This window comes from Benincasa hispida, chromosome 11, assembly GCF_009727055.1.
Source record: "Benincasa hispida cultivar B227 chromosome 11, ASM972705v1, whole genome shotgun sequence".
NCBI lineage: Eukaryota > Viridiplantae > Streptophyta > Magnoliopsida > Cucurbitales > Cucurbitaceae > Benincasa > Benincasa hispida.
In genome coordinates this window covers 11,076,404-11,099,872 of record NC_052359.1, presented here as the reverse complement: position 1 = coordinate 11,099,872, position 23,469 = coordinate 11,076,404, and the positions used below count along the sequence as shown (strand labels likewise).

Genomic DNA, 23,469 nt, shown 5'->3' with positions numbered 1-23,469 from the left:
CGGACCATGTGCACTTAGATCTTTAATTCATGGATTTTTTTAGTTTAGTTTGAGAAATCGAAATAAGAGCATTGAATCATTTCATTTTATGTCATCTCGAACAAGACCAGCCTTAAGCATAGGTTAGAGATGTGTACCAATGCAGCAGATAGTGTAAATAAACTTTCTATTACATATGAAATTGGAAGCAGGAGCTTTATCCTAAATGTAATAATAGAACAAGAGGCTTGTAGTTTCCAAGACATGATTGGTATTCTACATTCATTCTCCATTGACTTGAAGGCCATTCATAGAATAACTGAGTGCATTGTGATTTTCCAACTTATGGAACTCTGTTTCTATCGTTCTGGCGATTTCGACATCTCTTGGATCTGGTTCAGGGAAATCCACATGGAATGATCCTTGTTTGATTGGTACAATCGACTCCCTAACAGCACCTTGTTGCTGAACGTAATTGTAGAGTTGTTGATGGAATGCACTATCAAAGGAGAAACAGTTTTCTGTATTTCCATTCTCAGCATGCCGAGATGATCCTGATTTTTCTTTTCGACAAAAATGTGGTAGTGATGCATAATCCATTACCTGCAATTGAGTTCCAAACTTTAAAATAAGAAAATTGATGTTAAGGATTAAATTAGTGCACTAAATGATAACACATAGTTGTTTAAATTTTCAACTTCTACTATAGGGGGGGAGTTGAAGATGTCAAGAGTTGTAAAGCATGAGAGCAGGTAACAACCGACAGGTCAAATCTGATCAGAAACATCTAGATTCACAAGAGCTCTAAGTCAATCTCAAAAAAATTTCTAGTACGATGGGAGTATGAAAAATTTTCCATACTCCCTCAATTTATTGTGTGCCACGTAAGCATGCTTTTAAAAATAGGGTAGGGTCTATTGATACTAATGTGAGGTCCACTAATATTTATAAAGACAAATTTATGGTGTGAACAAAAAAAGTATGTAACTCTTATAGTAATGGAAACTTTCGTATCAATCACCACTAGAATTATAACTTTAAAGTGCAGAATTGAAGTTTGAAAAGCTGACAAAAACCAAATGAACTGGCTGGTTCTAATTACTTTCAGTTGATTTAGTGCAATGCAATTTGATCAAAGTTCTTAGTTGGTTTTCATCAGTTTTGGTTGGACAATTGGTTTAGTTTCTAACAATATTTGATTGACAGTTCTTGTAATCTTTATAAAACAAGGTATCGGTTCCAAACAAAATTGAACCGTATTGTCCAGCTTAAACCCTGCAACTTTATGTAGTTTTGAAATTTAAAGAGGCAAGGATGAACCTAATCAACATGGAACGGACCCATATGGATATCAGGCTGGGTTCGACATCCACTGTATAACCACCAAGAAAGCAGCTATCCTATCCACAGTTGATGATTCGGTTCCATCATAAGTGAATCTCAGTATTGTAGAATTAACATGTATCATGGAGTGAGAAATACAATGATGATTCGTTTTAGATTGAGATTTTCCAGATTTTCTAAGGATAGAAAGATATGGTGATGCTGTAGTATAGTACCAAATGTCAATGTCAGCTTAGTGGAACTGTAACTTTCAGTAAGAGATGTTTTATGTCCATTCCACTAATATGGGGTGACTTTTTTCTTCTCTAAAAGGATGAGAGAGAGAGAATTTCATGTCGAAATGGTAATCATACTGGGTGAAAAGTAACAACAGAGAAAGGAAGCTTGCCTTTAGTAGTTCATCTCGTCCACAGTTCTGTAGCACTTGGATTTTCTTCCTTGTCCTTTCTTGCAAAAGAGGTTTTACGACCTGTCAGCAAGGTCAACAAATCATATTCACATTCCCTTCGAATGGCTTACCGTCCCAGGATTTTCTTTTTCTTTCTGATACAGTAAGTATATCGAGAATACTTCTACATGAATTAATATAGGCACACACCTTCCAGCAAGCAGAAAATACATATGGAACATTTACAATGTAATAAGTATCGGTCTTCTCGGGATAGTTTAAGTCGTCAATGGTGGATATGACAGTCAGAAGCTGCATTAACCGGGGAAAAAAAACATAATTAGCATATTACTAATACCAAATGTTTTCGTAGAAGGAAGCACCAACAGCATATGCTGCCGGAGAAAAAAAGATCAACGAGTAAACAAGCAACTGTATTGTAAGCTTCACATCAATGATAAAATAGAAAATGCATTCTGTCAACTGAAGTTTGACTAAATTAGGCTTGTCATGTTTGTGAACGTTTGATTCCAAAAATAAGGCTGAAGGTAAGGAAATGTTGTGACGTATAAAGAGCTAAGTACCTTTATTTGATTTAATGCTGAAAGCTTTAACCCTGTCATATCCAAAACCTTGAGGCAGGTGCTTATGTGTCGCCCATGCTTCTTTGTCGCAGCAGGCTACAGCAAAAAGAGCATGTTATATTAAGCAACATTTATTAGCCAGCAAAATGATTAAACGGTCTTAATCTTACATACTTACCAACACAACGCGATCCCTATATTCATTCATTTGGATGTGGGACTGCACATAATAATGAACCTAAAACGAAAGAACCCATGTAAATATCCTTTGAAATTTTAATGGAATTAAATGGTTATTGAAGTCTTGTGCTTCTAGCAGATGTGATGTGACATCAATTAACCTTATTATCCATGATATCACGACAAATGTAGTGAATGTATATGCACATTGCTCAATGTAATGAATTCTATCACAGATATAGTTAATGTGCACACAGTTGCAGAAAGTTTCATAGCTGCAATGTCATGCATTTGATCTGTGCATATTATTTGATCATGTCTTGTTCAAAACTAGGATTTCCATTCTCTAAGCTTTAAGAAAAGATCAAGATAGAGATGGTACACAGAGGGAAGTAAATCCTTACAGATGCCTTGTCAAATGTGCTTTGACCAACACCAACAGCTATGACAGGAAGACCCTGGAAAATATTGTTCAGTGGAAAAGAGGAATAAATTAATGAGGGAGGAAAAATGTAGCAGCCTACCCAAGGGAAGAAAAGTTGATTTACTTCTCGGTAGCAAAATATAATTCATGTTGCTAGTTGGATAACTGGAAACGTATTAAATATCAAATATTGAAAGACAACATGATTCAATTTATGTACCTCTTTTGAGTATCCAGACAATCCTACTAGCTGAGAGTCTCGCACTGCTCTGTATAACTCAGGAGGAATGATCGGTTTCTGTAAGAATAGGAGATAAATTAAAACTTGTAAACGTATGTAAAGCCAAAAGTAACCTGAAAACTTCAACATAGAATAGTGATGAGACATATTGTACCACCTCTGGTTTACTATTGTCAGTATGCTTAATAATAAAAAATTAAAATTTAAAAATTAAAAAAAAAAAAAAAACTTGAGTTATATGTTACAATTAATCCATGATTTACATAGAGACATAAATGTTGTAAAAAAAGCCTAGGGTATCAAATTTATCAAAAGATTAACTGAAGTTAAGACTCTTGCGTTGCAAATGTAGGAATGAAAAAGACAGACTTGAGACTACTATAACAATTGCTAGCTTTTCCATTTTCTTGCTTTTGTGGCATTGAATAGAGACAAACAAGATGTTTGATCTCTCCTCCACCTTCCTGATTCTTTTTGTTTCTATTTGTAGTGATAATTGCCAGAAACTTGACCTTTTAATGCTTTTTACATATTCTCTGGGGGGAAAAGATAGTTTACCATTGGCATTTGACGTTATAAAGGCATATCTTGTAATGGTTGTCTCTACATTTATGTTTTTCAATTTTCTTCTACTGATGGAAATAAAAAATGTATTACAATACACATAACTAGGGGAATCAAAGGAATTATAAAAAATGACACATTTATTCAATAATAACAGAAGGGGGGAAAAACTCACCGCCAATATGTTATCAATCTCATTTTGTATCCTCCAATGTAGACAGTCTATTAACTGAAGATTCCGAAGCAAAACAAACCAAAAGTGAGTGAATGTGAAACAGACAAAAAATGCTAAGAGAATTTAACAGAAAATTGAAACTACTAAGCTAACCGACTTATCTAACCATTTTATGGGCTTTAGCTAAATTCCAGTCTCTGGCCTTCAGAAACCGTTCCAAAGTTTCAGCTGGATGACCTTGATGCATATTCTGGAGATAATAAGATATTCAATTCAGTCAGTTATGCAATTAAAGTACAATTTTATTCAATAACAGTAACAAAATGCAAATCATTTCCAATGTAAGGAAGTTTGTAATCATCCCAGTTACATTTTGGAATCAAATATTATAACTGAACAAGTTTCTTTCTCATTATTATTGGCAATCTTCAACAAGCTCAACTTCTTTTCCAGAAAATAGCTTGCATTACTTTTACATCCAGAAATCTCTTAACCCTTCATTTTTGTTATCAATGCAAACATCAAAACAATCCTGCAACAATTTCCAGATTCTAACTTGAGTGCCTACCAGTTCAATTCATCCTACAAAGCCTGGAGAAATTAACTTGTTAAACCCTTTTAAACTACTTCACCCAGAAATCAACAAATCTTCATTCGTCCAGGCAGTTAAATTAACAACAATTTGATCTTCAAACCTATTCATAAGACTTGATCCCATATCAACCAAATCATGATCTTGGTTAAGGAGAAAAAAAAATCAATCGATTTCTCTGGACAACAAAAATTTATTCTAGCTTCAATTGCAAGGCAGCCCTATTTCCTACCAAGAATGAATGTCATTCATGATTATAAAATGTTACGAAACCACTGTCTCCAACAGCCAAAAAAATAGATTCAGATCTAAGGCAAAGAGAAATTTACGATTCAATAATTGAAGCTGCGATTGAGCAATTAACCTTCTATATACTAGTTTGCGTTTATAAAGCTTTTAGATCGAAAAGCCCGACCAATGTCGCAATACATTTTGTTTTATTCACATTATCCAATAAAAAAAACAGATCCAGCAGTAAAGATCAAAATCAAAGAACAAACCTCAAATGTGTTCTTCATTGATCCATCGACTGTTGGGCGTTACAAAGAAAATTAGAGAGAGAAAAATGTCAGGTCACAAATATCCATCACAGAACAGAACAAGATGAAACTACAAGGAAATGGGATTACCTTCCTCCATTAGCAGTTGAAACTGCTTCATGGCTTCTCGATTGGCAATACCCATTTCTTCTTTCACCTTTCTTTAGCAGAAACTTGGGCAAAAAGAGAGAAGGAATCTCAAAACCAGGCAATGGAAAGAAAAGGAAAAGTGGGTTTGTTTCAAATTCAAATATGATCCTCGTTCCAAGTAATAATTAGTGATGAGATTCAGAGTTGGTTCAACCAAATCTGGGGGAATGAAAGGTGGAAGGAGGATCAGAGTGAGAGCAACAACATTGTTTGATTTGAAGATGAAGAAGAAGAAGAAGATGATGATGAAGAGAGTGAGAATGAGAGGGAAATTCACTTGGGTTTTTTGGTTTTAAGCTTCAAAAATTAGAATTTCAAGTTTCAACAACAACAAGCGTTTGTTCTACAAAATCTAAAATTAAACACCAAAATCCTCTCTCAATCAATGCTGATTGCTAGAAAACGGAAGCTGCTGACAAAAAATAAATAAGTTGTAATTAAAATAATATCAATTTGTTTGGTTAAACTGACATTTTCCTTCCTATAATTGGTATAATTTTAGTCTAGGATATTTTCAATAAATTTTAGATTTAATCTATGAAAGTTGATTTTTTTTCGAAATTGGTTAAATAAAAAATAATTTTTATTTAATTTAATATAATTTGTAAATATATTTTTAAAATTTATAGTAAAAATATTTCGAGATAACAAAAAGTTTTTAATAAATCAACAATAAACTAACATTGAAGATTAAATTTAAGATTTATTGAAAGTATATGTACTAAAATTACAAAAACGTTAAAGTATAGAGTCTAAAATGATATTTTAATTTTTTTTGTTTTAAATAAAGGTTATTTTTTAAGTAAGGTTTTGAATTTACATGGAAGTGTCCCATTTCTATTTATATTTTTGGAAGTTCATGTCCTTATTGGTAAGAAGATTGATATGAAAATAAAAGAAGGAACAAAATATTATTGATGTGAATATAAATTATAAATAATAACATTTTAATTAATTTAAAATGTGTAAGATGTTTATTTGTTAATTTAAATAATTTTTTGAATTCATTTTACTTCTGTAATTTGTTAGAAAATCATCAATATTGATATTTAATTAATATTTTTATAAAATTAAGACATTGATGTTTTTGTCAACATGACACGGACCATTTAAATTTTAGAATAGATGTGGTTTTTTATAATAATATAAAAGGCATGTAATATTCTACTAAACCTAACGTATAAAAATGATCTTAAAAAATATGGGCAATACATATATTTTTTGACAAAATGAAAGTGGAGGAATCGAATTTCTGACCTCGATTTTAGTTTACCTATACACTTGTTGACAAAAATAATATAATAATATAGCTAAAAAATTAGAACTTTTATTCTTAATTATTGACTTATGCTCATATCGATTTTTTATATAGAATTATTTTTTAGAATAAAATAAAATTAGATTTAAAATGGAACAAAATATACTTTTATTCAGAAGATTTAAGTCTAATTTTTTAGTCTTTAGATTTCAAAAAAGAAACTTTAATCCCTTAATTTTTTTTAAAAAAAAATATTATAAAAAGTCTCTAATCTCTTTTAATTTGGTCATTAAGTTGGTCTAACCGAATGTTGACATAGAGATTAATATGTTGATAGAAGGAATAAAAGAGAAGGGAAATGAGAGAGAAAGAGCAGAAAAATTGGTCACGTAGTTCAACATTGATAAAAAAAAAAAATTTGACATTATGTGGATGAAAGAATCAAACCTCTGATCTCGAAATGGATTGATGATTAGTTTGACCAATATCGATAAATTAATTTCAACATCAACTCCATGACAACATTCTATTAGGTTAACTAACAATTGAATGAAGTCGAGACATTCTTAGAATCATTTTTTAAATTTATGATGAAAATATTCATTTTAAAATTTCAAGAGCCTAAATAGACATCAAACTCGTCAATCCTCACAAAATCCAAGTTGACACCAAACCTATGCTTAAAATGTTCCTTTTATTGAATCTAAGTTAGTTTCTAGTAACATATAAAACAAAATATAGACATATATATTTTTTGAACTCAAATTCATGTTATTGAATTTCGTCGACATGTCGGTATTTTCTTCGATATTTCTACTTTTCTGTAGAGTTGATATCGACATGAAGGGTAAATCGATATTTTCATTATATCATAAAATAATCCATGAAATATAAAAATAAGAAATATCATGTCGTAAATATAATATAAATAATAATACGTTAACTTGTTTAAATAGCCTGAAATATTTTATTTATATAATTTTTCTAAAACTTACATCGACATTTGATCGATATTTTATCAATACATTTTCGTAAAGTTGAGATTTCAACGTGTTCGTCGACATCGACATTTTGAATCTTGCTAACTTTATTTCTAAGCATGTCCTTTATTCTTTCACAAAATTTTTGGAATGTTTTTTTTTCCTCGAATTACTCGTATGTTGATTTGGTAATGCAATTGGGAATCCAACAAATAATGACCCTTACCTATATAATGGAATTCAAGACATTAATATTCCTATCTCCATATCCATATTGGATATGCTTTTATATTTTTATGATTAAATTTAAGCACTTTTTTTTTAAATAATAATAATGAGATAACAATATTCTATATAACTATAAATACGTTGTATATTCATGCCTTGATATTCTAGCACTCCCAAGAGTCATTTAAAACAAAGAATTTTTATGTAGAACTAATGCAACTTTTATAAGTATATGATTTTCAAATTAAAAAAAATTGATTTAATTATTTTTAAAAATAGGGTACTCATGAAAGTAAACTACTAAAAATTACACATTAAAAAGTTAGAGCATGTTTAATTTTGAAGTGATTTTGTAGGGAAAAAAAATTTGTGTGAGTTTTTATTCTGTATGTTTTTTTGTTTTCTTTTACGTTGTTTTTACCTCTTCTATGATTTGTTTGCGTATTAATCTCAAATTATTGTTGTCTCTATCTATTTGATACAATTCAAAATCTTTGGAGAAAAAAATATTTGAAAAACATTCTCATCATTCATAAAATTGAAATTTCATATTAAAAATATTTTAAAAAATAAATATTTAGAACTTTTTTACTTGTGCTTTGTAATTTTTTTACAATGAATTACATCTATCTCGAGGAAATTTTTGAATTATTGGCTAGCTAAATTTCAAAAATAAAAATATGTTTTTTTTAGTGACAAATTTTGAAATAAAAAAAAAAAAAACTTATAAGTGAAAATAGTATTTATAAGCTTAATTTTTAAAAATAAAAAATTATTGACCTGATAATTGGAACCTAAAATAATTTCAAATAAAAAAATATTCCAAAACCAAGAAACCCTAAGTTCCAAATGAAATAAAAGTTTGAATTGAATAGATGATTATTAGAATTAGATTGGCATTATTGAAAGCCATGTGGAAGAATTTTGAATGCTTTAATCTAATTCCCCATCCACAAGACTAACAAATTTGTATGCAATCAACACAAATTATATTTCAATAAGGCCAAGAAGACTATACCATGCTTCATTCAATCACATGGCATGTTACATCTTGTCATCTTCTAAGATTTTGTCCCCTTCAATTCATATTTTATATAATATGAGCAAAATCTTAGGAATTGCTTCAATACATTTGTATTAATTTCATCAAATAATTGTCTGATCTTAAGATTAAAGTATCTACTTCCATGAGTAGCATTAGTAATATTTAATTAACAGTTGCTATGGATTTGAATAGAGATGTTGATAGGGCAGGAGTGAAGATAAAGATGTCTTTTTTATATGTCCCTTAAGAGAACTTTCTCAAATGTTGAAGGTTGTTGCAGACAAGATCTAAAACTCACGAAGATGTCCAAATCCAAGAGAAACTTTAAGGTAGCATAGGGAAACACACATCTCAGTAGGAAAAAGTTAAAGCCTCAAGTTTTGGGCCGACCAGCCGAACTGATAAATATATACCAATCAATAAATAACCAAGCTATGCTCGGTCTGGTGCTTACAAGCTCAAGCGTAATAAACAACCATAACATCGCTTGAGTTATACATAACCACAAGCTAGAAGGAGGGCACTAGAAATAGTCTCATTTGACGATTCCGAAAAGAAGAATAAGTAATCTCTAAAGGAGGGCTCTAACCTTACTTTTGTATATTCAGCTAACTTAAGCATCAGAGTATGGTAGGCTCAGTACAACACTAGTGCGAGGATCTTTCATGCAAGTTAGCTCGAAAAATAAGACCAAACCAGGAGAAGTGGGTTAGAGGTCAAGCCCATGAGAGACTTGCAACGACGATGAACATGTGCAAGATTCACGCGTCAACCGTCTTACCCTTGATTTTGAGGGAAAAAGATTTTCTCAATCTGACAACTATACAACTGCCAATTAATAACTATTTTGGATGCATAAATTAAAAAAGTTGCAAGCTCTCTAACAAAATACGAAACTGTTAGTTATACTGTGTTGTCTCCTTCAATCATTTCTATTAATTTGGAGGGTGGGAGGTGAGTTTGGGAATAGATTCAAGAAGGAAAATTTTCAACTACTTTTTTCCTTTTTTTAAAAAAAATAATTTAGTATTAAATATTAATAATATATTTTTAAAGTTAAATAGAGAGAAAATTAGTTTTGGATTATTGGAAAAAAAATACTAAAAATACTTTTCTTTAATTAGTTTTTAGAAATAGATGTATTTGGTCCCTAAAGTTTCAGTTTATTCAATTTAAGAACCTAAAAGTTATAATATAAAACTAAAAAATAAAAAGACGAAAAAAGTTAGAGATATAGACATAGAACAGAAATAGAGAATACATTCTCGATCCCTATTTTCAATCATGGTCCCAAACTTTAAATTGGAAAAACAAAAAATTACATCCTCAATTGGATTCCCCACTCCTTGGAAGAAAAAAAAAATTGTGCATGAGTCCCTAGATTTGATATGATTAAATTACATAAGATTTCTAAATAATATTCTCTTTTCAATTATAAGTAAATGGCAAGCACTTCACTATTTATTGTAGAATATATGCTGAAGTTTTGATACTCCCTACCCATCTAAAGTATAACCAATTCAATGCCTCCAAGAATCCACCTTCACTCACAATGAGCTTTTTTCAACCATTGAAAACCTCTTCTTTTCTTGTGCCTAAATCACTAAATCATATATATTATAGTATATATATATATAGTACTATATATATATATTTGTCTATATTATCAATCCCTTTAATTTTATTTTTTTATGATAAATATAGAGTGTGAATTTGAACTTCCGACTTAAAAAGAATACGTATCGATTACTTTATGCTTGGGTTGATTATATGTTTCAACTTCACTTATTAGTTATAGATTTTTTTAGGTTAAAAGTTTTTTTTTTTTCCATTAAGAATGATAACGTATAAATTTAAATGATGTTTTTATGAGGTTGTTAAATATTAGGATAGTATTAAATGAGTATTCGATTTTCAAAGCAATAAATCCTAAGATGTTTAGGTATTATTTTGTTTCTTTTTTTTTTATTATTATTATTATAATGAGGTAGGAGGATTCAAATTATAGACTTAATGATTTCTAGCACGCTTGTATGCTAATTGAACTATGTTCAGTTTGGCTTTTAGATTAGATTAATTGGATAGACATATATATTTCATTCAATTAAAATATAAAGGGAAAATACCTTTTTAGTCCCTAGATTTTGGACCTAGTTTTTATTTAGTCCCTATGTTTCACAATATTACACATTTAGTTATTAAGTTTTGAGTTTGATTTCAATTTAGTCTCCAAGTTTCAAAATGTTGCAATTTACTCATAGATTTGAGCTTTGTTTCAATTTGACTTCTAGGTTTCAAAATGTTACATTTTTAACATCATTTTTTCATTAAATACGCACTTTCAATCATTGACGTCAATGTTTCTTAATTAATGTTAAATAATTATTAAGTGAAAATTTAAATTCAATTTTAAAGGTGATGAAAAATAGTGGAACTTAATTCATTGTAATTATTTTAATTATTTTAAATTTATTAACATATATTAACACTAAATACCGAAAATGAGTATTTAGTGAAAAATCTATGTTAAAAATATATATCTTAAAATCTAGGGACCAAGTGTTTGAAACAAAATCAAAATGTCAAAGGTAAAATTATAATATTTTGAAACCTAAAGATTAAATTGAAACAAAAATCAAAATTTAAGGACTAAATAGAAATCATACCTAAAACATAAGGACCAAAAAGATATTTTTTCCAAATATAAAGTATTTCAAACTAGGTTAATAAAATAATGTGTTTTGATGTTAACTCTTAGGATGAAATTAAAATTTTTAACCAAATCGAGCATAGTTCAACTGATGTACGGATATCTTAGTGACCAAAGGATTTGTGCTCTGAATCTCCCTACTTCTATTGTACTAAAAAAAAAAAAAAGTAAAACTTTTTATCTCCGAGTTTTGAAGAATGTGTTTGGTCCCTTAATTTCAAAGTGTAACTTTTTAGTTTTCGTTTTTTAAGAACATGTACATTTGATCTCTAAGTTTTCAAATGGTAATTTTGTTCTCAAATTCTCTAAATTACTCAAAGAATTTTTAAAATTATTCTTAAAATTTGGAGACTAAAAAAGTATATTTTGAAAACTGAGTGACCTAATGCATTTATTCTAAAAAACTCGACGTTTTGAAAATTCAGTAATTAAATGCAACTATTCTTTAAAACTCGGGATAGTTTTCCAAAAATTTTAAAATAAAGTTACAATCATTGAGAAAATATATATATATATATATATATATTATGGGCAAAAAAAATGATGCTCGTGATGTTCCTCATGGATGCAAGTGGGTTCTTCATTGTTTGTCTGTGAGGGTAGGGCTCAACTCATATGATACTTTTTAAAGATTCTGATGTGAGAAAGATTTCCATTAAACCACCAAAATTCATTTCTTTTTTTTTTCTTTTTTTTCTTTTTTTTTTTTTTTGTTTTTCCTTATTATATTGGTAAAGAATCTAATATCATATTGACATTAAAAATAATAACAATAATGATATCATCTTCCTCAAGAGAGTCCAAAGTCATTGCAATTTTTTGTCAAAGGGTATTTAGAGATAGAGAAATATGAAATGTTATTTTCAAGAATCTATTAACATATTTTGTAAACAACATATATTATTCCAAATCACTACATCTTGTCAACTCTATATTTTCTTTTCAAGAATAATTAGAAGAAATGAAATGCAAGAAACTTTTATCTTTTGTGGTTAGTTGCTATCAACCCAAGAAAGCTTTTATACTCTATTGTTCTCACTCCCTTGTTAGATTCTTCGCTCATATGTCAAATATAAGCTCCATTTGATAATCATTTAGCTTTTAATTTTTAAAAATTTGACTTATTTTCTCTTTATTTTTTATGTAAAAGATTTGAATTATTAGCCAAATTTAAAAACAAAAATAAGTTTTTGAAAAACTACTTTTTTTAGTCTTCAAGACTTAACCTGTTTTTTAGGATATTGGTAAAAAGTAACTAAAAAGCAATAAATTTAGAGGTGAAAGAGATATTGATAAACTTAATTTTCAAAAACTAAAAACAAAAGCCAAATGGTTAGGCTCCGTTAGGTAATTATTTAGTTTTCTATTTTTTACTTTTTGAAAATTAAGCTTATGAATACTTTTTTCACCTCTAAATTTCTTGTCTTTTTATCTACTTTTCTCCCAATGTCTTAAAAAACCAAGCTAAGTTTTGAAAACTATTTTTTTTTTTTCTAGAATTTGGCTAAGAATTCAACTCTTTTACTTAAGAAAGGAAAACCAGATAAGATTTTGAGAGAAAATAAGCTTAATTTTTAAAACTAAAATAGTTATCATATGAGGTCTTAGTGTTTTGTTTTTTCCCTTTGAAAATTGTGCCTATAAATACTTATTTTCACCTAGTTCCTATTTTTGTCCACATTTTTATGAATGTTTTAAAAATCCAAGCCAATTTTTGAAAACTACCTTAAGTATTTTTTAGAATTGAAATGATTTTGAAATGAAGCTTGATCATTTTAACTTTGAATTGTGTGAGTCGTATGAATCATGTACACTCTTGAAGTAATTCCTATTAAATAAACACAAGGTTTCAACTCAAACCAATTGACAATGAGTGGAATAACTAATATATTTTATAATAATTGTTAAGTCTCTTTATCTTTTCGTTGTATGAGATTCTCATTTCTCAGCATGCCCACTTATGTTGGCATAAAGCGTGTACTTTCGATTAAGAGGTTAGAGGTTTGAATTTCTCGCCCCACATATTGTTGAACTTAAAAATGATGAATCCAGAGATGAACCATCTTTAGAGAGCATATTGAAGATCTCACATTGGAAAAATGAGAAGAATTCATGATCCTTATAAGATACATTCATTATGACCCTCATAGCCAATTGGTTTGAGAGAAACCCCATGTGTTATCTTATGTGGTATTTGAAATCTAGAACTCGTAATGCCCAAATGGGTATTCCGTCCATGTTAAATTACAAATATAAACTTTTAAGTTTGTGTATATTTGGTCCATGATTTTTAGAATGTGTCTAATAAGTTCTTAATCTTCCAAGCTTGTGAATTTGGTTCTTGAACTTTAAAAGAATATCTAATAGGTCCTCGAAACTTTCAATTTCGTATCCAATATGCACCTAAAATTTCAATTTTAGGTCAAATATGTACTTAACCTATTCAACGCTTTTTTTTTAAAAAAAAAAAAAAACATAAATCTACTAGACATTAAATTGAAAGTTTATAGTCCCTATTACACATAAAAATCAATTTGATAAATAATACATCAATACTTTGATAAATTAAATTTGTAATATAACGTTTGAATATTATTAGTTTCTTCATTTTCATTTCTGAATGTGAAGAGAGTTCGAGCTAATAATGGGCTATTGACTACTCTCATATATATATCACTAAAATGGCAACTTGAGAAGGAAATTAAAGACTAAAATCGAATTTGATAGCAGCACAAATTGAAGAATCACATGTCAGTGACCCTTAAACATGACATTAGGTAACTTAGTGAAAGTGCACTCCACGATAGATAACTATTTGCTCTTTGTAAATTACCATAAACCAAATTTGTTTTTAGACTTTAGCGAAGACTTCAATAATTTTTTTAAAAATATGAAAATATAATTAGAAATTTAAGAGGAAACAAACATAAATTTAAAAATATATAAAACTAAAAACAAAGACCTAAACTACAATAAAAATATCATAGTTTAAATTTGATTTTGGTCCTCAACTTTGAATAATATTTTATTTATCCCTAAATTTTTTAAAAGGTTCGTTTTAGTCCTTAAATTTTGAGTATTATTTTATTTTGGTTCCTAAAATTTAAAAAATGAACGTTTTAATCCTTAAACTTTTAAAAAATATTTATTTTAATCCCTAATATATTAAGATTTTGTTAATTTTTTAACAAAATGGCAAAGTGATTTGTATTTTTAGATGACTAGACTACCAAAGTTAGCTATATTAAAAAATCTAAATTTTCAATTTTGAATAAGGTGACAATGTAAAAAAATTTAAAAGACATTTTTTTGTTTAAAATTTTGACTATTTCATATTTTGGTGTATATTGATTGATATTTTACTTCACTTTCATCTTGTTCAATACATCTAGAGCCTAGTCATCCAAAAAATACAAACTCCCTCACATTTATGTTGAAAAGTTTAACATAATTTTAATTGTAGGGACAAAAAATAAACACTTCTTAAAAGTTTATGGACTGAAATGAATATATTTTAAGTTTAAAGACCAAAATAGAACAAGATTCAAAATCCAAGAGGGACTAAAATATGATTTAAACCAAATATACTACCTAGTAATAAAAAAATGTAAATGTTATCAATGAATACCTGGAAAAATAAATCTTGTTGAACTTGAAAAATAAATTTTGATATTATCTTAAAACCTGGAAAAAAACATTATCTTTTTTTTTTTTTAAGGTCTAAATGAAAATAAAACAAAATATTCAGGGATACGATCAACTAAAAGTATTATTCATTTAGCATCAGAAAAGGCAAGGAAGAAGAAAGCTTGATATTAATCAAAGCTAAAAAGAAGCAAAGAAGATAGTAGAGTACCTTAAGAGTCTTTAGAGATACACAATGCTTTCATTTCATCAGTATAATTTCACACATTAGCTCCAAAGAAAATAAAAATGTTCTAAGTGACAGATTGTAATGGTCTCAAGTTTCTCTTTCTACAGCTGTACTAAATTAGTTCAAGTTAGTTATATTCAACTTCAATTATGTTAGATCCATCATCAAATAAACACATATGAATAGTCCAAGATACCTTTGGTAATCCATTGGTGATCCTATTCCACTGTCAATTCAAAAAGAAAAACTCAACTATTCAACTCATATATTTTACAAAAATTGGTGACCTCTAAAAATATAATGAAATAATATACAGGTCCGTGTCTTTTGGACAAGAAGAATCAAGACAGCTCCGCAATTAAACGTTCACACTTATCTTCCAAAATCTTTACAGCTTCAGTGAATAGCACCTCGGGAGGTAAAGCTCCTGTTGATTCAATCTTAACTGCACAGAGGAAATGAATGAAAATATAAAAACCTTATCTCAATTAAAAACGGGTTTCTTGAAACAAAGATGACTGGGATAACTAAGATTCAACTTGAGCATAGACCAAGACTAAATCTTCGACCTAAAGGTTCGAGATTCAAATCCCTAGATAATAATAATTGGGGAAAAAAAAAAAGATAACTAAGTTCATGTTTATTTGGGAGCATGTTTGGTACAACTAAAAGAAGTTTTTCATGACAAAAATACTACCTACTAAGACTTAAATATGTTTGAAAGTAATCTATAAGGGGACGTTTGGGGCAATGAGTTAGTTATTATAGTCCTAGGTTATTATAGTTTGGTTATAATAGTTTGTGTTTGGGGTGTAGATTATTTTAGTTTTGGTTATAATAGTATGTGTTTGAGGTGTAAACTATTTTAGTTTGAGAAGGAAATAGTAAACACTGTAGCAAATAATAAAAAAATGATGAATATAAAATAGTAAAAACTGTAGTAAATAATAAATACTGTAGCAAATGGGGATTTTAAAATAGTGTTGACCGTAACTAATTGGAGGTTTTAAAATTGTTTTTACTATAGCAAGAGGTGGTTATTATATTTTGATGATAACTCTTGCCCCAAACACTCCCTAAGAGTTCTTTTTTTATAGAAGTTCTAGTTCCCAAGGCACTAAAAGCATCTTAACAAAGGTAGAACCAGCCATTACTTACAAATGAAATGATCTTTCACACGACGCAATGCGACACGTTTCTCCCAGACATCTCCTCTTATGCATTCTCTACACAATGTGCAAGCTCGTGGGCGTGCTACAGTCGCCCTTTTCTTACCTACAAAATAAAAATTGTCCATAAAAGGAAATGCAAGTTGAATTCAGCAAAAAGAGACCAACAGCATGTAACAACTTTGGAATCCATCTTTTGAGTATCAGAAACAACAAATAATTATTCATTTATTCATCAGAAGTGCAAGGGATATAACATACCTAGAGAGGACAAAAACTTAACTCTTTTTTCCAATTACATTTTAATAAGAAACAGAGACATTTATTCTTCAAAAGAACCAAAGAACAGCCTAAAGGCAAAGGTAGACAACCCCTCTTTTTCTCTTACATTGTAACACACCTTTGATATTTGAAAGGTTACAAAGCTTATAGCTCCATCAAGGATATAAACAAGACTCCCAAAGTAGGAAAATTAGTTATATCCATGACAAGAACTTTACTCTCAAGGAAACCTTCCCATCTAGGAATCATCACCATCATAATGTTCCAAGTACGTACATAATTAATAGCAAATGTAAGAAGGAAACTAACCAGCTATGTCTTCAATGTCAAATACATTAACGGGACACTTCTTTTTTAATTCTTCAGCTAGCTCATCTTTTATCTCCTCCAGGAGTACAACCTAATATCACAAGTTTCATTAGTTCAAAATATTGATGCATCTTTGAGTAACACAGTAACATATTTACTCACCTCAGGAAGCATCCTGTACCAAGCAGTAGCCACTGGGGACCACTTAGCGTGTGTTTTACCCATACCTTTAACAGCATGAGCTTCAAGTTCAATTTCCTATAAATGTTTGAAGCAACAATATCCCATTATGAACTGAAACAATTAGCCTTATAGCATAAGCACCACATTCAAAGGTACTTGCAGCATAAATAATTAGGCACAAGCACCACATTCAAAGTGATATCTTTTTCACGATAGGAAACGATTTCATTGATGGCATGAAATTACAAAATGGAGGGAAACCCCCAAACAGAAGATGTACAAAAAACCTCTCATTCGAGAGGAGGGAAGAATAGCTATATCGATGGAAGAGAGGGGAGCATTTGCTCCAAGAGACAACTTTATCAACTATAGCATAAAAAATCTATTAAAATAAAATAAAAACCCTTATTTTGGAAGTGATATCAACTCCAGTTATAAATTAGTTACATCAAATTCCTATTTGATTTTGAGGCGAAATCTCTCCAATGAGGAATTGAAGGAATGGCTCAGCATCATGAACCCACTGAATAATACCCACTTGACACACTAAAGAGACCAATGGGCTTAGAGGTTGACTACAAAAAGCTCTTTTTCTACAAAGTCCTTCTTGGCAGACCTAGAAAATAATTGGGCAGCAACTATTCACACTCTACATGAAGCGATTTGGACTGATTATTACTTAAAAGAAAGCCAAATTATTCCTTTGAGAGCTTTGCCACAATGTCATTGCCATCAATATCCATGATAGAATGCAGCATCATGTTCATACATGTCCCTACCCCCATTGCCGCATCATCTGTAAAGCTTTCCATAAGTCACAAGATGACTTATATATCAATTGTCAGTTTTCCAATAGATTCTCGAAAGAACTTATTGCAGCAGCAAATTGGCGCTTTTTTCAAGAGACTTCAACCGTCTTCTCAACTATTCTCTCAATGACCACCCTTACACTTTGGGGAAAAGAAGCCTTTGGATGAATCCCATTTGGGCTTTTTTGTGGAAAACTCGGAGGGAGCTCTACAGCCGCCTCTTTCAAGATAAGGAAAACACATTTGATAGCTTCTTTGATCATATTGTTTTCCTTGCTATGACTTGGTGTAAATGTGCTACTTTTTTACTACAAGCACATAAATCACAATTTCAAATTTAAAACATGCTATTCTAAGCATAACTCATCAGCTTCTGTCATCTACCCATGCACACCACTGCTTCCCTATCTTTCAATAGATGAGAAATAAAATTTAGAGTTCAGTTACCTGACCCGGGCCAAGTCTGGCAAGTATAATATCACTGTCCTTTGGACCAATTGGATTGTTGGAAAATTCTGGCAGTGTGTCTTGGCTGCAACTAAAAGAAGTATAGGTTTTGGGTTTTGAGTTTGAAACTGATTTGTCTGACACCAAAGGAAATTCACTACCATTTGGCAACCACGTCAATGCTTTTGATGTCACTGAATCACCAATTATACATTCATCATTAGTAATGAGAAAAGAAAATTGTTCTGAAATAAGTTAATGATTAAGAAAAGTATGCACAGAGCATGAACTCCAAAAGAAACTAGAAAAATACCTGTAAGACGCTGTTTTCCACGTTCACAGCAAGCATGCAGTCTAAAAACAATGGTATTCTTCTCATTTGGTGTGTCTTTATCTAATTATAAACGGAAGCTATTAGTTAAATATCCTTGAAATTAGTTAAAGGATAAGAGTCAAATATAAAGTATCTGACAACAAGAATTTAGAAGTTCTCAGCGTCAACATGCATAAGCACATTAAATTTTTATATATATACACTGAAATACCTGAGTACTCGAAAAGCCTTGGATCAACATGAATTGGAACGAGACCTAACCTATGGGCAAGCACTTCATCTTGGACTATTGATGTATTGTTGGCGACAAGAACTTTTTCAATAGCCATAGTGGGAACCTACATAAAAATACAGATCAAACCGAAATCAATAATGGCAACAATGTAAATAATGCAATAGTTAACGTAGGAAAAGATCAAATATGAGCAAATGCAAACAAAAGAACATATATGCAATTCATTATTAAGTATTAACTATCCCTAACCACAAGGAATGCTCTAAAACACTAAAAATACTCTATGCTATGATAATTATTATTTTATAAAAATATATAAGTAAATAAATAAAAGTCTCATTTCTATGAATTTTCACCTTTTTTAATTTCCAACCTCTATTTATTTTTTATTTATTGGCAAGAAACTGCACTTTCATTGAGAGAAATGAAAGAATATAAAAAGGCCACACAAAAAGGACAAGCCCCAACCAAAAATGAGAGTTTGACCTTAGCTACAGAAAAGGACTCCAATCCAAAAAACAAGACTAGGCTCATAACTAGAAAGAGGCACCGTGACCAACGCCCACAAAGAAGCATTAAACCTAGCCCCCAAACTTCCTCTCACATATCTCTCCACCTCTGTAAAAATTCTATTGTTCATCTCACCAAATGCCCCTACAAAACAACGAAAAAGCAAACATGCAACAAAACTTTACCCTGCTCCTTGAATGGAGAGCGTGAAAGCACCTCCTCCACCTGGGTGCCATCTCTATTCCAAACCAAACAGACACCAAACATTCTCAAGTTCTCGACCAACAACTCCAAATGTGGTGAGTAAACTGGCAATCCCAAAACAAATGAAACAGGTCCTCCTCATAGCCCTTATAGAGTGCACCATTGTGGAAACAAAACATTGGGAGAGAGAGAAAAAAGAGGCAACAAGAGGTGGAGAAGGGGAGGACAAAATATGGAAAAGAAGAAAGAATGGCAAAAGAAACCCCTATAAGGATCGAAGGACCAAATACTAACATTCCTTCTCCTTGGGATGACATGCTGGTCTCGAAGAAGAGAGAAAAGATCAGCCAATTTTAATGTCTCCCTATCATACTAGGGACGCTGAAACCTGAAAGGGATTGAAGAAGAAGGGTCTAAATTACCATCAGTTGATTCCTTCTTGGTTAAATCTATCATCATCATTCAGGTTAGCAGGATTGTCTCATTCTTAATGTTTGTCACGTCAATAGTGTCTCTTTGAGCTAAAGTGGTAAAAGAAACAATAGGGTATTACAACACAAATTTCTTTTTCTTCTTAACCAAAGTGTGAGCTTGCACCCTGGGCCATGTCTGACAAGACAAACCTTAAACATCCCAAGCCATTACCACCAATATCCCCATTTTATTAGATTTGAATACATGAACAAACTTACAAATTTTGAACAATAGACAACAACTAACGTAATTTTTATAACCATTTCATAAGCCACAGACTCCAAACATTCATACATTGTCATAGAAAGAATACGTCTTTTTCCTACAAAGCACAAGCTTCAGATGAAACAAAGAAAGCTAAGAGCTTGTAGCTTGTGCTAAATCTCAAGCGTTGTGATATATGACACACAATACAACACCAGAAGTAGTGATAAGGAAGTAAAAGCCAAGAACTCAGCAAAGTCTCACTAAAATAATCAATTATTTATGGTTTTAATTCATTGTGGTTGATTACCTACCTCGGCTATCAGGATTCTTCGAAATGCATTAGCAAGTGCTGGATCAATGCCAATCATGTCAAACTCAATGTCATCCTCTTTGAGATCAATAACTTCAATTTTAAAGTTGTTGCGAAAATAATCCAGACGCAAACTATTATCAACACCCATCGAAGCAAATGCTCCAGAATACTGTATGGTATCTGTCTACAGAAGTCCACGTTTACAACAAGGACCATGAGAAGAAAATTAAAGTAAGCCTGTTACACCATAAAATAATGCGAGTACACGTACAATGAATAAAAATCAAGTAAAGTACACAGATTCCATTAAATTCGCTCCAGAAGCATGAAACGTGATTTAATAGGTTCACATTTAACATTCAACTACAGAAAACATGCTAAAAAGGATATTTCCTCCAGCTTCTACTTAGCTTGAGCAATAAAACAATACAAAATTTATTCTAACATGAATTGAAAAGCATTCTTAAAGTTCGAATAACCAAATTATGTGAAATGGAAAAGAAGAGTACATGAATGGGAGCATCGGCTTTGCATTCGACTCGAGTTCTCTGCAATTCCAAATGTGGTGGGAGCTTCATGGGTACGTCTGGAAGGTTCATAATCCATTCAATGCCTTCTTTGGCAACACCTTCTTGTTCAGATTCCGAATCCGACATATTATGCAAACTCTTATCTTTACCGGACATTATCAATCTTCGACTCAGAGTGTGCACAATTTGGTCGTTGGGCTCGGCCGTAACTTTAAAGGAGATGGGAACAAAATCAGACAGATGAGGGTCAAATCTGGCTGTAAGAAACTTGCTTCTAACGGAATAAGAACAACAATTAGAAAGAGAGAGCTCCAAGACCAAGCTTTGTAGGACAAAGTTGCGAACAGAGAGAATACCTGAGATCAGAACTCTGAAGAGCTGCGCGGTGGAGAAGCAAACTCGGGAAAGACGGCGGCGGCGGCGCTCAACAGCTCGGCTGAGAAGGTTTTAGACGGGAGGGGAGGGTTTAAGCGCTAGCGTGGGAAATAGAATTCGCTAGGGCTTATTGTAATTTTAAAATTGACAATAAATTTAGTCCTAAGATTTTGAAAAATAGGTGGAAAAAATACTATTGGTCCTTTTTTAAGGGATCCTTGTGATTTACCACAAAGATTACTTAAAAAAAGCTTTATCAAACAAAAAAAAACTAAATTCTGACTAATTTTATAATTTAATCTATTTTTTTAAAAAAATAAACAATTTTCTTTTTTTCTTTTCCATCTTCTTAACGATTTCTTAACGATTTGCCCAACTCTCACTGAATGAATATTTTTTTAGATTTCTATCACAAATTTGATAATAATCTAGTTAGAAACCTACCTACTAATTAAAACATCACTTCCTAAATTCACCAACAATTCCCAAATGTTTTAAGATCGATGGGGCATTAAGTTGATGTTTATGCCTAAATCACAAAATGCACATCCAACATTTCTTCCTTGTAAGGAATTGTTAGGTTTTGTAGTTTGGGTGTCATTCTACGAAGCACAGACACATATACGACTATACGATACGGATATGATGATTCATCAATTTCTAAAAAAACTAAGATACGGATACCTCTAAGGATGTGCCATTTTTTATTATATTTTTTTAATATATATATTTGTAAAAAACAAGGATACTGATATGTTGACGATACATTTTATTTGCCTTTAAAAAAATCTAGGATATAGATAAATTTAGCATACAAGTTAATAACAATAGCACAAAATAGAATACACACTGAAATACAATACAAAAAAAAGTAACATCTAAGATGTTGAAGTACTATAGTTAATAAAATGCAATAGAAAAGTTATTCATATCGCAAAGAAGAAGAAGAAGATTAGAGGGAGAAGTACGAAGATAAACGAAGAACTTCTTCATTGTTGTTGAAGATATCCAAATGGTTTATATTTTGGTGGACTTTGTGGGGACTCAAATGTAAAGATGGAGATTAGATAATTCTAGTCTAGGGTTTGGTCGGTTATTTATTTATTTTTTCCTTTTAATTTTGGACTCGAGTAGTAAGCTTTTTAAATAGATTGCCTAGTTTTAGATAGAAAAAATTAGATGAATTACTTGTCTTTTTTCTTTAAAAAAAAAAAGTATGCGTAGAAATAGATACGTCGTGTCAGATACGTATTTTTTGTCTCACATGAAGTATCTGTGCTTCATAGGTGTCATTTTTCTTGTTAACAATATGTCATAATTCTCAATCAATGAAATTGTTTCGAAATCTTCTAACATGTGTTTTTTCATTAAGATTTCGTCTAATAAAAAGTTAGATAGCTAAAAATTTCCTCAAGAGATTTCTACTAACGAGATATTGATGTTAAGCTGGTTAAAAATATCTAAAAAAACTTTGTAAAAAATTTCATCTTGGTTCTTCTTCTTGAACCTCTAAAGAATTGGGAGAGGTGGGCTAACATTTTTATAGTTAGGTTTCATTGGCTCAGGATCTTTATAGTTCATTGATGTAATAATATTGGTTTGAATAATTGAGTCACACTTCACTATGGTGAGGAATTTTGAGTTGCGTTTTGTGGTTTCGATTGTCGTGTATTCTTTTATTGTACCTAGAGATATTCATGGCCGGGTGAGGCAAGCCTTCCCTACTCCCTTTCCATTTCCTCTTCCCAAAAATTTTCCTACCATCATTTTTTTTTTAATTTCAATTAAATATATATTTTTAACATTTTCTTAAACATATCTAATACAATTTTC

General features: G+C 30.7%; 2 protein-coding genes across 5 annotated transcripts; both read right to left on the bottom strand.

The window, feature by feature from the left end:
* Positions 1 to 53: 53 nt before the first annotated feature.
* On the bottom strand, positions 54 to 5,578 carry LOC120090169 (phosphatidylinositol/phosphatidylcholine transfer protein SFH2). Its single transcript, XM_039047693.1, has 11 exons — positions 5,101 to 5,578; positions 4,972 to 5,000; positions 4,046 to 4,129; positions 3,880 to 3,933; positions 3,120 to 3,197; positions 2,880 to 2,933; positions 2,474 to 2,533; positions 2,296 to 2,391; positions 1,922 to 2,023; positions 1,712 to 1,792; positions 54 to 582 (listed from the first exon to the last, which is right to left on the bottom strand). Exons 1-11 carry the CDS (start codon positions 5,153 to 5,155, stop codon positions 262 to 264), a joined length of 1,014 nt encoding a protein of 337 aa, XP_038903621.1. The 5' UTR covers positions 5,156 to 5,578; the 3' UTR covers positions 54 to 261.
* A 9,860-nt stretch (positions 5,579 to 15,438) lies between these two features.
* LOC120090060 (DNA-directed RNA polymerases I and III subunit RPAC1) lies at positions 15,439 to 21,777 on the bottom strand. Of its 4 annotated transcripts, none has more exons than XM_039047547.1 (10): positions 21,618 to 21,777; positions 21,241 to 21,535; positions 20,730 to 20,915; positions 19,000 to 19,126; positions 18,768 to 18,848; positions 18,455 to 18,648; positions 17,178 to 17,273; positions 17,016 to 17,106; positions 16,414 to 16,530; positions 15,439 to 15,700 (listed from the first exon to the last, which is right to left on the bottom strand). In XM_039047547.1, exons 2-10 carry the CDS (start codon positions 21,415 to 21,417, stop codon positions 15,597 to 15,599), a joined length of 1,173 nt encoding a protein of 390 aa, XP_038903475.1. In that variant the 5' UTR covers positions 21,418 to 21,535; positions 21,618 to 21,777; the 3' UTR covers positions 15,439 to 15,596. The 4 variants fall into 4 exon arrangements, with proteins under 4 accessions (XP_038903475.1, XP_038903474.1, XP_038903476.1 ...); XM_039047546.1 differs by having other exon boundaries at positions 21,241 to 21,470; XM_039047548.1 differs by having other exon boundaries at positions 21,241 to 21,532; positions 21,618 to 21,771.
* Between the last annotated feature and the right edge of the window lie 1,692 nt (positions 21,778 to 23,469).

What these genes read in the sequence shown, in the direction of transcription:
- LOC120090169 (XM_039047693.1), bottom strand. Translation starts at nt 5,155, where the DNA reads ATGGGTATTGCCAATCGAGAAGCCATGAAGCAGTTTCAACTGCTAATG. An exon ending in TAGCTAAAGCCCATAAAATG is followed by an intron (nt 3,934 to 4,045) that starts GTTAGATAAGTC and finishes CGGAATCTTCAG; the next exon opens with TTAATAGACTGTCTACATTG. An exon ending in GACGAGATGAACTACTAAAG is followed by an intron (nt 583 to 1,711) that starts GCAAGCTTCCTT and finishes ACTCAATTGCAG; the next exon opens with GTAATGGATTATGCATCACT.
- LOC120090060 (XM_039047547.1), bottom strand. Translation starts at nt 21,417, where the DNA reads ATGTCCGGTAAAGATAAGAGTTTGCATAATATGTCGGATTCGGAATCT. An exon ending in GAAGAATCCTGATAGCCGAG is followed by an intron (nt 19,127 to 20,729) that starts GTAGGTAATCAA and finishes ATTTTTATGTAG; the next exon opens with GTTCCCACTATGGCTATTGA. An exon ending in TGACATTGAAGACATAGCTG is followed by an intron (nt 16,531 to 17,015) that starts GTTAGTTTCCTT and finishes TTTATTTTGTAG; the next exon opens with GTAAGAAAAGGGCGACTGTA.